Source organism: Gasterosteus aculeatus, chromosome 9 (assembly GCF_964276395.1).
Source record: "Gasterosteus aculeatus chromosome 9, fGasAcu3.hap1.1, whole genome shotgun sequence".
Taxonomy (NCBI): Eukaryota; Metazoa; Chordata; class Actinopteri; order Perciformes; family Gasterosteidae; genus Gasterosteus; species Gasterosteus aculeatus.
The window spans coordinates 15,104,574-15,121,683 of record NC_135696.1 but is presented as its reverse complement, the minus strand read 5'-3'; the positions used below and the strand labels follow the sequence as shown (position 1 = coordinate 15,121,683).

At 42.1% G+C, this 17,110-nt stretch overlaps 1 protein-coding gene across 2 annotated transcripts in view; it reads left to right on the top strand.

Moving 5' to 3' along the window:
• The first annotated feature begins 234 nt into the window (after window positions 1-234).
• rnf24 (ring finger protein 24) overlaps window positions 235-17,110 on the top strand; it is a 17,194-nt gene continuing 318 nt past the window's right edge. The window contains exons 1-6 of one of the 2 annotated variants that reach the window (XM_040187694.2): window positions 235-764; window positions 8,735-8,884; window positions 11,470-11,512; window positions 12,075-12,116; window positions 13,176-13,255; window positions 14,219-17,110. The exon at window positions 14,219-17,110 is cut by the window's right edge and continues 318 nt beyond it. In XM_040187694.2, the coding sequence (XP_040043628.1) occupies window positions 8,742-8,884; window positions 11,470-11,512; window positions 12,075-12,116; window positions 13,176-13,255; window positions 14,219-14,360 (450 nt within the window). In that variant the 5' untranslated portion in view covers window positions 235-764; window positions 8,735-8,741 and the 3' untranslated portion in view covers window positions 14,361-17,110. Of the gene's footprint in view, window positions 765-7,178; window positions 7,325-8,734; window positions 8,885-11,469; window positions 11,513-12,074; window positions 12,117-13,175; window positions 13,256-14,218 lie in introns of those variants that run through there. The other variant, XM_078109068.1, reaches the window with a different exon arrangement.

Genomic DNA, 17,110 nt, shown 5'->3' with positions numbered 1-17,110 from the left:
AATATGAATGAAGCGCTCCTGGTTTTCTAGAATTTTCTTTTACCGCGACCGCGACGCACTATCGTATAAAATATACCGTTTATACTTATAAAGACTCGCTTGCAATGAGCTACGTGACCATGTGCGCGCCCCCCCCATCCCCCCCTCCCACGCTCAGCATCGCTCCCCCGGACACGCCGTACGCAAACACCTCGGGTGGGGAGGAGTAGGGGAGGGGGGTGCGCATGCCTTGCTGACTGGGAGGAGGTGGGACCTGGCTGCTGGTGGTGGTGGGTTCAGTAGGACGTCTACGTGCGCGCCGTGCAGACCGCCACTACCACGAACCCCACTGCCAACGGCGGATATAAAGATTTTTTTTCTTTTTCTTCAAAATCCTTACTGCAAGGAAGCCCCCCCACCCTCCACCTCCACCCAGCCAACGGGCATTCATTTTGCCCAACACCTCCTTTTCTTCTTCACCGTCGGGTGACCACGCAGCCTTCGTCGCCGTCGTCGACATCGCGCGCTGTGATGAGGTCGCCCTGCAGCGGCGGATCGGTTACGCGAAGATAAAGCGGATTTTTTTTAATTATTATTATTTATGCTGCCGGGGACCCCCATCCTCCCCCCACCCACACACACACACTTTGCTTTCGGTTCAACTTGTCTTCTCAACGCCTTTCTGCAACCCCCCCCCCCCCCCCCCCCCCCCTCCTCCACCACCCCCTTCCCCCTCGCGGAGTGTGTGACGAAAAAACCCACCGAGGCGACTGAGCGACGTGCCGGTGAGTGGATGGCCGCCTCCCCACCGCGGGATTTATTATACGCGCCAATTCTTTCGCATGCTGTTACGTTCCGAGGCGTCCGACGTGTGGACGGTCTCTACCAGTTCATTCTGGGGAGGGCTGCTCGCGAGCCTACGCCCAGCCGCCTCCTGCCCCCGGTAGTCAACACCACCCAGCTGGTCTTTAATCATTCAGATGACATGACATCATTGTTACGTCGGGGCTTTACAGCGAGCTGCACCGGGGGTGGGGTGGGGGGGAACAACAACCCGTATAATTAAACTCACTTTTTAACCAAACCGTGCAGACGTCTGTGGGGAAACGCGCGGCAGGGAGACAGCGGGGCTTCTCCCGTGTTTCCGTCCACACTGACCGCATCGTGTCGGGCCGGGACGCGCGTCTCCCCGGTGGCTGTTTTAAGGTTCGCGTGAATGCCATCGCGCGCGATCAGAACACCGCGTGCGGCGCAAACACGGTTATTTCAGTCAGGACTGAGCATAGCTGACACCGGCAGGGGTCATATTCATTTTGCTTTTATGACGTAGGACACTGCTAAGAAGGATATCCAGAGACGATTGCGTCACTATCTTTACGTTTCTGAACAGTGACTTGTTACCCTGCGGTCAACTAAGCGGACACTTGAATTCTACATGCTGACATTTGCATGCACCTATATGCTGACATTTACGGTATTAAACGTGTAACTGGAATAAAAGCGATTTAATCAATAACTCCAGGCAATAACAGAAGTATGTGGGTTCAAGACCTCTCTAACTACTCCCGTACAGAAAATGAAATATTTTTACTATACAAATTTAGAGAATTCCTATACTGGCAGGTTAAAAAATATAATTTATCGATATTTTCTTAATAATTCCAAACAAGGACTAATATATATGTGTTCTGGACATCTTTTTAGAAGGATCTCTTTATTTGTACAGTAAAAATGTTTAATTTTCTGTACAATAGTGGTCAGAGGTCCTAAACACATGTTAAACCCCCCTTGTACAGTCTGATAATAGATTGGCAACATGGCTTAAATATCTGCTAGATATATAGATGTTATAGTAACCACATTAATAAATATGAAATAACCATATGGTAAAGCTTATTTCTGTATACTCTGTGAATAAGATGTCGAATGAAAACAAAGAACTTCAGTCCAATCATCATGTTTGTAGATCACATTGAACGGAGTGGTAATGCAAAGTTGGATGTCAAAACAAAACTGCCATCTTTTATTTATTTATATCGCTCAAACCATTTTACATCAGATTTTCGGATGAATTGGTGTTAGTATGTGCTTACTATTATACACTCAGCCGCTTTAAACGTGTCACAATATCTCAATATATGATATCGTCATTGCATTTGTACTTAGCCCTACTTTAAGATATATAAAACCCTTTTCATCAACCTTTAAGTGTTAAATTATCACATCTTTTACTCATTTATCATATTATTAAAATTGGGAAACATGCAAAACCTTAAATCCGACATCAAACAAACTGTGACTGCACATCAGAGGTTAAAGGAGCTGTTTTTCGTATTCTAAACATTGTTATAGAAGCCAACTAACTATTTACATGGAGTAATGTCTAACCGAGCAGACACACAAATCAATCCTCATCTTTATGTCTTGTTATCTGAGCTTCTTCTTTGCTGTGTTGACATTACATGGCCGGATGTGCATGCTTTTGTTGCATATTAGTGCATGTGGGCGTGCCCTGCATCGCAGTGATGGAGCTTGGCTATGAGTGTGTGGACACACAGTATCACCAAGTATACAAATCCCCCCTCCTGTGATTAAAGCGATAGTGACACCAGGAGGACAAAGACACCATTCAAACATCAACGCCTGCTTGTCAATGGCTGCATAGGGATTGTGTTGTGTGTTGACACCAGTAACCGATGATGCCATTTTCTGGTGAACAGGAAAAGAGCATCACTTGTGAACATACTTAAACTCAGACTGGGCAGCGAAGGTTGATAAATAGCCAAATACCACATGACATAACTGATCTTAGTCAGACTAGTGCTTCCTTACAGATGTCAACCCGGATGGTTTCAAATACACATTGCTGCACCATCTGAGTGATTAGCTGTGCTCACATATAATGAAGGTAGAATACGAGAAGGAGATTTGATTCTATGTTACGCAATATTGCGTTTAGCTCCTACCTTCTTATTGTTGGCTAAATGCAGCTCGATGAATTTGTTGTCAAACCATAGAAAACGAAAATGTTTTTTTTGTGTTTGAGAAGTATGACATACTTTCACTTTCTATGGTGAACCCTCGTGGCGCACGTCATCAGCTGAACTTGAATCCAAATAAGCTGCTGTGTTTACAATACAGTAAATCTCCACAAAACCCACACCGTGTAGTTACCGTAAGTCTTCTGGTAGGGGCTCCTTTCAAGTAGCTACAACTGTAATATTGTTTGACTGGACCTTCAGTCGAGCCTGTCTTCTGCGGTTCCCTTTTTGCTGCACGATTTTGCACAACCAAACTCCTCTGCAGCCCCCTTGAGTCAAGGAGCGATCAGCAGTTCAAGAACCCTGCAAGCAGCGGCGCCAAGCAATTCCAAAAAGGGACAAGCAGTATATGCCTGCATGCACATTGGTTCTTGATAAATATGCGGGCTTTTATTCATTACCTTAATGCGACCGTTTAGTTGAATAATCATAATCTAAACTGTATCAGCCACAAGGAGCTCTTAACACATTTCTTCAATTCACAAGTAATGCATCACTGAAATTGAAAGTAGCTTCCCTGAGTAGACATACAAATGAGTTCTCCACTAAATACATAACATAACATTTCAGATTCAGTCACAGTTTATGACCTTTGGACTCTTTTGTTTATTCTTAAAACATTTCCTTATTACCTACATGTTAGTAGATGATAACCCCAGGAGGTGATGACTCAAAAGTGGTTCCGGTTGTTTTCATGTTTCAGGATGACTTACTCACCCTCACATGACTCCCAGTTATATTAATAGTTCACGTGATGCACACTGTAGACCAACGGTCTGGTTTCTCATTAGTACGCAGTTGGGAAATAACATGGTGTCAGATTAGCGTTGATACAGTTGGAAGATGATTTTGTTCACTGTTACTATTTGCAAATGATTGTTTTGAAGCACACCACTCTTGATATAAAGGTGTGTGTGTGTGTGTGTGTGTTTAAATCCAGAAAGATAAGGCACTGGATACGAGGGGACAGGACTGGTGGTATGAGACAGCTGTGTGTGTCAGTTCCTCGATGTTTGTGTCAGCTTGTGTTACAATCAGAGTCCGATGAGGAATGGTTGGATTCAGAGGGAGGCAGAGAGAGCAAAAGGGCAAATATATATCAAAGGTCACGACACGCTTCTGATTCAGGGGCCATTTACATGATGTTGAACCTTTATTCTGGACTCAAACCAGTCACGAGTAGATTGCTTAGAGGCTTGTCTTCTACCACTTTACATTCTCAGACACTATTCTAGGGATTTATTGCGTTTTAACGGAAAGGGCTATGTAGGTTTTGGTAATATTTCTTATATTATTACTCATACATTAATAGATAAACTCTTTTATGAAGTAGACATGGATTGTCGTAGCATAGATATAGAAGGTCCAAATTTACAATTTGCTTTGAATTTAATAACATGTGCCGTTGAAGCTTTCAGTAAAGTCATCAATATAATAAACAACATACACAAACAGCAGGTAGCTGAGCTGTGTTTTTGCAGACACATTTTTAAATGACAGCATTTTGTATGAAAACATAAGTGTTCTATGGTGAATGGGGTGGCATTAGCTGTAAATCCAGTAATCCAGTATTCTGTAAATCAGCAGCCGGCATTGAGTAGATATTAAGTCGGCTTTGTGCCTGATTCATTTTTTTCTCCCTTTCATCCGAAAGGACGATTTATTGAGCCTCTCTTGTCATAAAACATGTCAACCTGGAGCGATCTTGTTTTGATTGACGGTCAGACATGTGAATGGGCAGTGTCCCAAAACACCCCCCCACTCATATTGCAAAAGAACCGGTGTGCAAGTTCAGAGCCCTTTCGCCTCTGAGGCCGCGGTGTTTGTTGCTGCCCTTTGGCATATTGAGTTTCAGATGTGCAAATCTCATGGCCGACTGTGGCTGCTAGTGGAAATTTCCACTTCTCTTTTGGGCAGCATCTTGTGAATGGGATGTTGTGGGCCGATCCTAAAAAACTGCTAAACAGAGCTGTGGTTTTGGGGGTTGGGAATTTGAAATTTGATTGGTAAGATAAAACGAGAAAATAAAAGCACTATTTTGGGGAGGGCAGTTTGGGAAACTACTGAGAACAAGGGTATATTTTCCTGACAAAAATGACAGTATTAGTCATCAGATTCCTGAGAGATATGCGAAACATGGACCCAAATAAATGTACTTATAGGCCGAGTCGTGGAAAAGACAATTCAAGAACTGTTGTCAAGCCAACCAAGGTAAACTGTGTTACAAAGTAAGGGAGTGATGTTATCTTCGGATGAAGCAGGGAGTTCCCAGGCAACAGGGACAGCAGCACACGGAATGGCTTCATTCTATAAAGGCGTCACTAAAAAATGAATCATACTGTGACAGTGGAAGTCTGTTGTTTCTCTCTCTTAGGTAACGGAGTGGCCTGTGTTCAGTTCACAAAAGGGCGTAGAGTTCATGGATGGGTGATTGTCATGCGCCCTTCCTCGCTGACTTACCCAATCGTTTGCTGATTAATAAATCGTTTCCTGGACACTTTTGCAGGCTTCTTTGGGATGATTAAAAGCGGCCTCCTGGTGGATTCCTTTCCAAAACGTTCACATTGAAGCGTACGTTTTGGACCGTGAGATAACTATTGTGTTGCGTCTTAAAAGATTACTCAGAAGCTCAAAACAAGCACCGCGAAACCTCCATATCTGCTGACATGAGAATAAGTGGGCTTGTAGTTGTGATTAGTGACCACCCACTAATCATAAAACATAAGTTATGTTGCTATCCACTACAACATCTAGGAGCTAATCTGTTTTTATGTTCTGTTTATGTTCATCATTATGGGGAAATGGCACTCCTTGGCTTTGTTCTCTCCTTCTTCTCCATCACCTCATTTGAAAACATAAAGATTTTCTTATGGAAACTGCACACGAAAACTGCAACGAGTGGTTTGCCCACTCATGCTCATTTCCTTTGGATACGATGTGCCGTGCGTGGTACTGTTGCTGGTTATATAACAGAATGAGGCCATGTTAAAATGTCTGAGTGAGGATCTGCCCTCTTCAATCACAGAGATATATGATGACTTGGCATTGAACAGGGTCTTCTAAGTGCTGTTTTCTCTCTAGTATATTATACTCTACATGAGATGTGTTGGAAACAACATCATATTTTGTCGTTGTGCGGTGGAGAGCGCTTTGTCAGTGCTGCCTCGCTGTACATTCACATTTTTGTTCACTTTTCTACCCGGTGATGCGTGGAAGTTTGGCTTTGGTCCCGAGTGAGCCCTTTGGTTTCAAAGACGAGGTATTTTTAGATGAGCAGGAAGCTTTTTAGTAAGAGGAAGCAGTGCAAGTGCTAAGCCTCAATTATTGCCAGAATGAATGCCATGGCAGAAGTCATTATAGATGATATTCTTTCAGTCAGCCATTGTACTGGCAGAGTGGCTTCAATGGGCCTCGGCATTGACTGCAAATCAGTTGAAAGATTCAAAGATTAACACTAACACTATAAACGTTCTTAATTTATCCATTCAGTCCTCTTTTTGAGTCGGTATAGAGGTATTTGCACTTGTGTTTCTCCAGGTGCTCATTTAAGTTTTTTCCTTAAATAGTCCAAATTCAAAGCATTATTCTAAGACTTATTTGCTATTGAGAGATATTGTGGGTATACGCTTGTTGGCTGGAACCAGACTAGCTTTTTAAAAGTAAAAAAAATTAAAGATGAATATCAGTTTCTTTGTGTGCACTGTTTCTACTAGAGTACAGTAAATGTAATAGTGTCTGGTCTCAAAGAAAAGGACAAGACCGCTCTCTTCACATTCCTTGATGTTGTCTTTACCAATATATCAATAATGTCCACCACTATCGGAAACATGCATGAGAAATTTGCAGTGCAGCCGAAGCTGCCAAGTCACTGGAGGTGTTTGTTAGCTCTGGTGGTGAGCCGCAGCTAACTAAAGCTAATCGGAAGGAAAAGCTCTAAAAATATCCCCCGGGGGCTACAGGAGCTGCAGCTTAAAGCCAGAGCGACCATGGACACCATCACATACTGTCACATATGTTCAGAAATGCGTTTTATTTATACTGACAGAAGGTTTTTCCATCTGCTCATTAAAGGCCTCTGTTCTTACTTAATCATCTGCGCTTCAAGATTGACTGTCGGTATGTCACTCTTAAGTTTCCCCAGAGGGGTTTGTGTGTGTGTGTGTGTGTGTGTGTGTTGAATCCATGTGGCTACACAACACTTGTTGGCACAACGAGGCTCTTAAGGATGAGTTGTGTCACTTCTCAACGGCCCGTGTTACAGAGACACAGATCGCTCTCCTCTTCAGCATGAAGGCACCAGCCGGGTATGTGTGCACTGCATGCGTGTGTCCACACAACGATAGTAAGATCAGATGTAGTTGTTAGGCCATATTGACATCAGTCCTTCTTGCAAACTAGGCCGGAAAAGGGCCGCTTTCAAGTTAATGCAGTGGTGTACAAACAAGTTGTGCAATGTGTCTCTAAGCTGTTTGTCCCATGAACACATTTGCACTGGTCGGGACATTTAGCGAAGATAAAGCTCAGGCTTAATATGGCTTTCGTGCCCCATCGTCTCCTCTCCTGTGTACCACTGGCTGTGTTGGTCCTTTGCAGTGATATGCAATGTAAAATACAAGTGTAACCGCTCAGTTGGCGGAAATAGCGTCATTGTCCTTGTGAGACGTGTATTTATCCGGATGACCTTGATGTAATGAGCCAGGCATCCTACCAGGAGCGCTGTCTTTGGGTAAAGCCAGATGGAGGTGAGCATATCTCACAGATGACACTGCTTTGTCTTCCCCTCTTTATATGAGAGACCATTGGTTCTGTACTGAGACCCCCGATCATGAGTGAAGGTACCGGCTGGAGAAATGTTATTTAGAGCATTCTGAGGTTAATGCTGAGAGACAATGGCACCATTGTTAGAGTATAAAGTGTAAACTTCCCTGTTTTGTGCGTGTAGTGTCATCGTAAGAAGACAACTGTTGATGGCCTCGACAAAACTTTCCACTGAGTTTTGGAATGAAGCCCTCGGTGGTTAGTGAAGGGGAGGGGCATAAAGGAGCCAAAGTTATTCCTGTTCTCTCCTCCTCCTCTCTGGGCGGGCGTAGACACGTCCAGTTGTGTCCCTTGGGTATATTGAGTAAGAGCACTCGACCAATGGGCCGTCGTTTGTTTGCCTTGGCTTTTATGAATCAAAATATGTTTAGTTATGCTCCCACAATGTTTCCAAATACCTTTTAATGTAGCCCTTTAGAAGGGTTAGAATAGCTCTGTGCCAGTTTGGTCATAAATAACGGTGATGTGAATGTGCCATGTTTATTTTAAAACAAGGACGCTGTAAAATTGAGAAGGAGCAAAGCTTGAGCTGTCTGCTAATCACAAAATATGTAAATGGGAATATAATCTGTCGTCACAAAAAAGGTTTCTGGTTGCCCTTTTATTACATATTGCGCCATAGCTCTGTTGATTCTGAGGTTTTAGGGTCCGTAGAAGTCTACAGATTTAGAGTCTGGTGGACGAAGCGAACTTCAACATTTACAGTGACACAAAACCCTTCACCGTGACGTATGTCATGTCCCCTGCAATACTGAATGTAAAAGTAAAACTAACTTACCCTCAGTTCCACTTTCTATCATAACATGTTTTTCCCTTTTTTTCTGTCCACTCTCTGAACGTGTCAAACTATGTGGAAATTCTGATGTACTGTTTGCCATTTGTCTCTCTCCATCCAGAATATCCATGAGCTCCGATTTCCCTCACTACAGTTTCAGGATGCCAAATATAGGGTTCCAGAACCTTCCCCTTAACATCTACATTGTGGTGTTTGGGACGGCCATCTTCGTCTTCATCCTCAGCCTCCTCTTCTGCTGCTACTTAATAAGGTAACGCCCATGCACCTCGTAGCTTTGGGTTTGCTTATCACCACTTTTAGTGTTTGAAGACGTGAGTTTGGGACAATGAAGTGTCACACAGGGGTCCTGTGGCTGGCCACATCGTCTACTCACCGCGTGAAACAAATCATTAATACGTGGTGAAAAATGTAATCAACCGAGTAGACTGCGTTATCCTGCTCATGCGCTGCCAGGATCAAAATCACAAATATGCAATTATTTAAAGAAACACATTACAACCCAAAATGATATACTAATGTTTCTCAATTGATAAGCTTGAAATGTTATATCTACTCATCTAAGAAAGTTTAAAAAAATGCCTTTTAAAGGTCAGTGTTAAAAATGTCTGCATCTGGAAGTTATTATAGTCATGATATCCACACAAAAAATATAAATATTGAATAACAATGTAGTTTCTATTCAGCAGACACTGTCATCGTCATAATGGCGCTTAGTTGAGGTTGGAATATTATTACTCATTTATTTCCTTAGGGTTCATTTAGAAATGTGGGTTTTTGTATCTGCCTGAATTGTAATTGTATGGTAATTGTATAAATTTTCACAAAAGGCCAAAGTGTTTGGAGACGGTAGTTATTATACTAATTGGTGACTACGCTGCGATCCAAAGCTGCTTGTCTACATTATTAAGATCATGGCACTTGGCGTCAAATGAACCGGTTCTATTTATTTTTACTCAGAGCCAAGTAACCTCCTTTAACGGCCTTAAATTAAATGAACATTTGGGTGTTTAAAACTCTTGTTTGTAACCATTAACATCATCCTTGTTGAATCTCCCCTTTTTAAAGCAATTATTTTTAAGTGTAATCCAGTACTTATTTCCCACAAAGGAGAAGTGGAGGTGGTTTTTAGTCGCTCCCTTGCCCCTCTTTTTAATAGCACCGCACCGGTCCAATTAAGTTGCTGTCAGGGTTTTCTCCCGCCAACAACTAACCAAACAGAAATAATGTCCAGCATGTTTTATCTGAGACAGCGAGAAGCAGCAGTTTCCAACACAATTCACCCATCACCACCCTGCCATATCCTATGTTGCAGGGCGAATGGTAAGTAGGTTAACTACTCCTGTGTTCCTTTAATTCTTCATTTAACTGTAAAAAAAACACACTTTAGGACTTCAGGACCCTGATTCAACACTGAAAGATTTAATCACAAGATGCAAAAACAGCATTTTGGCCCAAAACGAGCACCTAAAGATGCAGCTTGCCAAAGGACCGGCCCGTAATCACCATCATGCATGACGGGAGCACAATTCCGAGCGTCCTTCCGGCTACTTTTACAAAGTAGTACTTTTTACAAATTAGCCGATGGTTAACTTGAATCTCTACGGTTGTCCTATCCCATAGTCTGCAGTAGGCGTCATGATGAGAATGATGGGACCAAGGAAGTAAACGTTACAAGGATCGGCGAGTATTTCCTGAGCATGGAAGGCCTTCAATGCTGAATTCAAGAGCTGGGTCCAAATGTTTACCCGCGTAGATACGCGTACACAGTTTAGTGCTTAGGAAAGTTTTAGTTTGACGTTCTTCATTATAATGATGGCTGTTATTCATATTTAACAGTTTGCGTTGCTCGCTCACTGCAGGCAAATAATAAGAGGAATCTCCTTTTTCAGCAGGCTAATCTTGCACACGTTGACATTGCAGTTAAAGGCCGTTGGTCGACCCCCATCAGTCTCACACAAGCCCCACCCATGACCAATTGTCCCCACCCTTGGGGGTCTCTGCACCTTTTCCTGCTGACCTCTTTGAAAATGTCAGTTTCTCTCCTAGACTGTGCTGCTTGTTTTACAGATCCCTCTCACTCTGCTGCGAGAGGTTAAGGTTACTTGTAATGGAGGTAAATCTTACAAACCTATGAATTTCTCCTATCTCTCTTGTTTTTGTCCCCTTTTTCTACATATTTTATTGTTGTTTTCAGTATCTAGAATCTAGATTCTCTTATTATCCAGTGCACTTTCTGTTGTTTTGTTTTTCTCTATTTATAAAATGAAATGTTTATGAAGAGGGACACAAAGAGTTTGAGTTCAACCTTAAACATTAGGATAATTTTCCTTTTTAACCATTATTCAAGAAAGCCTCAACAGCCCGCAATAATGGTTTTAATGCTTGATCCAATATTTTGGGTGCTATTGTGAGTTTATATTTGACTTATTGTCCTGTCTAAATGTGTGTATTTGCACTCCTTTCTGGTTAATCCAGTTGATTTGTATTAACATACGCCGGAGGCGGTCATACCCTCAATGACACTCGTGCAGCACAACACAATCATCTTCATCTTAAGATAAACATCTGTTCTGAAAAACTGCTCTGCCTTTGTCTGTCTGTCACCTATTGAGACTGTTCTCTATGGATCGAGAATTGCTTTTGATGACCCTTTGTTACCAAAGGGATAAGTTACTATACTGAGTGTCAAAAGGCAAGTATTCATAAGGAAATGACATCCATGTTTGTCATTTTTCTCTCTTTCCAGGATTGTATGACTGCTTTCTCTCTATTTCACAGAGTCAGTTAAGGAACGCTTACTAATCCAAAAGATGTTTTGTCTTTGCATCTCCCCAGATTACGGCACCAGGCGCACAAAGAGCTATATGCATACAAACAAGTAAGCACTCCCGACGGCACACCGACACACGTTGATGCTCTGCTCCCCTGCTGGTGCAAAAATGTATTTAACGACTCTGCTGGCAGTTGCAGGTATTTTAAGCTTAAAATAGATTTTGCCCCTTTGAAAATATTTACAGGGGTTCCCACAATTCTCGCCCTTAACCTGAAGGGGAGCGAGAAAAGGTTCACAGTTTGCTGCGACTGAGTGCAAGCAAAGTGCAGCCTGCGAGGCTACTAAGAGGGAATGATGGAGGCATAAACATGACTGCAATGCCCTTCAATTATGCATACATGCACGCCAGGGCACGTCACATGTACACGCACACACACACACGCACACTGGCATAGCAAATACTGCAATGACCATTAACAGTAAATTCTGTTATGACTACCTGCCGGCTAGAAGCATTAATCCAGTGAATGAATTAGTCCAACTTCTCCGTGGGTTGTTTAAGACTGCAATGCTCACATATGGGACACACAAACATGACCCGGTTGTATCACCATGTTTTAATGTCACAGTGACTAACCTTTTTTTAATCTTTTATTATGCCACTCAGGTAATTCAGAAGGAAAAAGTCAAAGAGCTAAATTTGCATGAGGTAAGCAATCCTGTTCTTTTGTTCAGTTATTATCAGTTCACACCACAATGTATCACTCTCTTTAACCAGTTGGCACAGGGACATTCTGTAAAGTACTGACAAGTATACACTGTACTTTTTATGATCTAATTTTGACTATTTATCTGCTATTCGGATTGGCAAAGCTTTGTGCTTTCCGTTGATTTAAAATAAAGCGCTATGGCTTGGTACTCTTTACTGGTAGTAAAGAGGCGACTTCCCGTATGCTAAACAGATCCCAGCTGTGAGTGTGACATCTTGGACATGGAACTGAAAGGAACAAAAACACTGCTCTGTTCACAAATAGGGAGAGCAAAGCCGACCTCTCAACAGAGAATTCCTCTGTGTTCAAAGAGCATGAGGAGCCCCCACGCTGCCCTTTTCATCACTTTCTTATTCTTCCTCCCTCATAATGTAGAACTGGGGAAAAGCTAAAATGTGTGGCTGAAGCGGCAATAGTTGCAGGATTAGAAAGCCCAAACAGACTGTGTGCGAAATTAAAACCCTCTTTTATGGAAATGTCTCCCACTGGTCGGATAAAGTTTTGTTATGGGTGAGGACATTACATCTGTCATTCTCTTCTTTTCACCTGTCAATATTGAGTTTCACCTTGAGGTTAGATGCATGCCAGTGCTGACCTACGCCCAGTAGCCCTGGATTGTCACGGGAAAACAAGGAAATTCCATATTTAAGTTGGAAAAATGAGTAGATTCTTTTTTAGTTCATGAGAGACAGCCCAGGTGGTTCTACACTCCGACTGGAATGCCTCATGAACATCCATCACACATTCCAGCGCAGGCTAAATACCTGTGGAGACACAGAACGAGCCGGAGAGATGAATGTTGCTGCCACTGTAGCCTGGACCTAAAAAACGCAGGGGAAAAGACTGGAAAGATGGATGCTCGTGTTATCCTGTCTTTCTGATTCAGCAGATTGTCGCCAATTTATCTGGAAGTGCAACACTAGAGGACAACCAACAAATACAAAGTTGTTGCAATCGTGTCCCCAGAAAATATCTCCAACTTCTCCTCCCTCTTTCAGATTTGTGCAGTGTGCTTGGAGGAGTTCAAACAGAAAGATGAGCTGGGGATTTGTCCATGCAAACATGCCTTCCATAGGAAGTAAGTACAAGGTTTAATGTGTGTCCGTGGAACCACGACAAAGTAGAACATTTTCATGCATCTTTACTCCCTCTAGGATATTTAACTGAGACAGTGAGTAGACAGAAGAAAACAAACTTAAATAAATGGAGTATTTAAGGAATAAAGTGGTTATTTTCAAATCATTACATGGATGTACTGCATGTTGGCGACAACGATAAATAAAGTTAATGATTCGATTTTTGTTCTTCATAAAACTAACGCCAAGTGTGTACCAAGTGCAGAACTTCCCCCTCGCCCCCCCCGTGCCCACCAGTTCTTACACTATATCAGCATATTCACACACATTCTAATCAGACCACAAACAACAACATTCACCAGTGAAGAGCTTGCCTTCTCCTCCTTATTTGAAGGAGTTGTTTCATTTGTATAAAACAATCTAAAGTCCTTACATTGGTAAAGTCTAATAAAAAAGTTATTTTACAACTTTAGCTGGATTAATTTAATCAGTTAGTGGACAGCTTGACATTACGTTTCTCCTCTTTCAGAGAACTGTCATATGAAGTACAAGATTAGAAATGTAATAATACTGCACATCATCTGCCTGTCAGAGCCAGCACCACAGCTGGAAAGCTGAGCGATCTCATAATAAGGGTTTTATGTGTGACCGTATGTTAGAATTCATGTTCCTGATTAGCGTGGTTGGTTGTGATTGTCCCACTTGATCAAAATAAAGTGTTAGTTAGACGTTAAAGCCCTTTCGTGGCTGTTAATTGGTATCAGAGCCAGACAGATTATTTAAGTCAATACCAACATCCCTACTGCAGAGTTTAAACAATTTGATGTACAATTATGATTTGTTGATTTTTCAGATTCACCTATGAAATGTTCTCATGTAGTCAAGCAAACCCATGTTTTCATTTTCTGGCCCCGCTTCTCATGCACCTTTTGGTATTTTGGCCTCAACCAAACGCTTTCTTCCAGGTGCCTCATTAAGTGGTTGGAGGTGAGGAAAGTGTGCCCGCTGTGCAACATGCCCGTCCTGCAGCTCGCCCAGCAGGCCGGCAGCGCGGAGGCTCCTGTGCCAATACAGCAGCCGCTACCCGGCATCGAGAACCTGGTGTAGCAGACTCACACACACAAATACACCCCCCCCCTCCTTCAAGCTCTCACTTGTACAGGTACACCACAGGTATGACTCTGTGGACAAAGCGTAGAAACAGAGGTTCACGCGCAGATACTCACAAAAACTGTGACTCTTCAGCCATCGCCGCTTCTGTTACTCTGGTTCACAAAAGGATTTCCTTATTATCAGTTCCGACTGATAATCCACCGTGTTCATGATCCTAGAACAGCTGATCATGAAGAAGTTTCCTCGGCCAAGATGTGGTCGATCACTTTTTCTCAACCAAAGCACTTTTCAAGGGACACCAGCTGAAGACCAGGAGGCGAAAACACAAAAGCCAACAACAGTACTCTAAAATACAAATTGTTTTTTTTAACAAGCACTTTACGAAAAGGCAAACTTTAACTGCGTGTGATCCTAGTAGCAAGGTAATGTTTTATATTGTATTATTAACCATTATTCTATGTACAGTATAAGGCCACATGGGTGTTTTTAATTAGGCTAGTGAGCTTTGATTAGTTAAAACATATATATAGATCTAAAAAGGGACAACAGAACCAGTCGGTAGATGTCCAAAGATTTGGACAATGCTCTTAGTTGTAATTGCACTCACACAAGTAAGAAATTAAGATTAACAGACTTTGTCTGTATAAATGTGAATGTGTTGAAACAGAGACCTGTTCACACTAAGCCTAAAACTTCTTCCCTCATCGATGGCCTCTTTGTCATTCATTACAATGTGACTCGTATTCCTTTATCATTCTGTCAGTCGAGGAGGGTGATACAGTGAATTAATTCTATGTTCATAAAAAAAGAACATGAACTACCAGAAGTAACATGCAGCACTGTTTATTGTTACAGGCAGAATATCAGATCAGGAATCACAGTTTAAAAACAGCTGCTTCAACAACTGTGATTATTACTCACAAGTATTAGTGATTGAATCAAACAAAGGTCTAAAACCGGTAACATAAATGTTGCAGATGTCTTTTGTTCAGAAGTGTCAAACGGGGGTGTTACTAGCTTCATGTATCAGGCTATAATAAGGTCGATACCTCAATTCGGTAATGAAGTCGGCATTTCCCTCAGCTCCTATTAAAATGCTCTGCACACACAGTTGCAATTACTTTTCCTTCTATCCAAGTAGAGTATTTGTATTTATTTTTTAAGTGATGATCATTTCTGGGTACAGCGGCATATCATTAAACAGTGAATTGATGAACACATGCATCAGAACCACCGCACTCAGCGGATAATCTGCATATCTTTTGGTTAAGAAATAGCTACCGCTCTGCAAAACACACACTGCAGGCGTTGTGGATGTGGACGGGCTGCCGCAGAGTCAGTGGTCAGCAGGTTGCAATGAAGCAGCATTTTCATTCACGCACACAGGCATACAAAAAGGGTGGTTCTGCTTTTTCGGGCTGCGGTGTTCTGGCGCTTTCGTCCCTCTCCCTCTTTCTACACGCTACATGATGCTTTTTGTTTCTGTGCCACACATTCAGTAACTCTTAAGCCCCGCCTGCTTTTGAGATTATGTTTTTTGTTCTCGTCCCTTGTTTGCTGCATTTTTGTAAATGGATTGTGTGTCAATGTGCTGATCTGAAAAGGGAAGCTTAAAAAAAATTAAAAAATGGGTGATGCACGTAAGATATAAGACGGAAATTAAGACTGCTTTTAGACTTTGTTCGCCAACACAAAACGTGGACACAGCCATGACCTTTGGGGTCAGCCAGGTGGAAATGTTCGACGAGAGCGAAAGCAGGGTTTCATTGTCCTTTACGTGGCGCATCAGTCTGCCGTCCACTACCGATGACAAAGTATTGACCTTTTAAATGATTTAAAGAAACATATTGTTCACAATTGCCGTATTTTAACAAAAACTGACATATTTACAAAAACAAGACCAGAGGTGTGTTAATGATCAATTTCAAACCTAAAATGTATTAATGATTAACTTGGATCAGAGAATAATTTGCTTTGCCTGTGAGAGAAAGGCAGGAGAAAGAGATCCCATGGCGCAAATTGTGCAAAGTCAAGTTGTCACTGATATCACCATTGTTAAACCTATGTAGAAAGTAGTAGTGTATTTATACACAAGGTGCACCAACAATGCCCCTTCATAGAAACCCAATGGCAGCTATTCGGCTATCTTCCGTGTCGTTTGAGTGTTTCCACCCAGAACTTCCCTGTTTCCTTCATGCTTGCCGTCATAATCCCGCTGAAAACAAAGTGCCAATCCAAGATGAACTGTAATGAATCAAAGCCCCAGTCAGGGAAAAAAAGAATGTTCTGCATTTTCAAAAACAATATGGCCAAAAAAGAATGAGCCAGACTTTAATATAGTAAGAAATGGCTTACTGCCAATTAAGTCAATGACGTCAGCGCGTCTTCCAAGTTATTTCCATTATAAATAGAGAAGACACAATGAAGAGAAATACCACAGTCGGGGGCACAACTTCACATGTGTAGAGATACTCAAGAGTAGAGAGCGTCACAAAGTCATTTACATGGCTGTTCCTTTAGTGCAGTATTCTGGAATAATATTATTTATTAAAAGAAAATAGGTACCAGCACCCTCCACAGCTGAAAGTTTTATATTTCCACGGTTGGTTTTAGCAACCAGACCAGTTAGTTTTTTTAAATCTCGATCCCTGCCTCCCCAAAGTGAACTTGCTTCTTGGTGTTATTTATTCCTCTGAGGCTCATCGTTGCCCGTTCAAGTCACAGTTAACTTCCTCTCTCTTTGT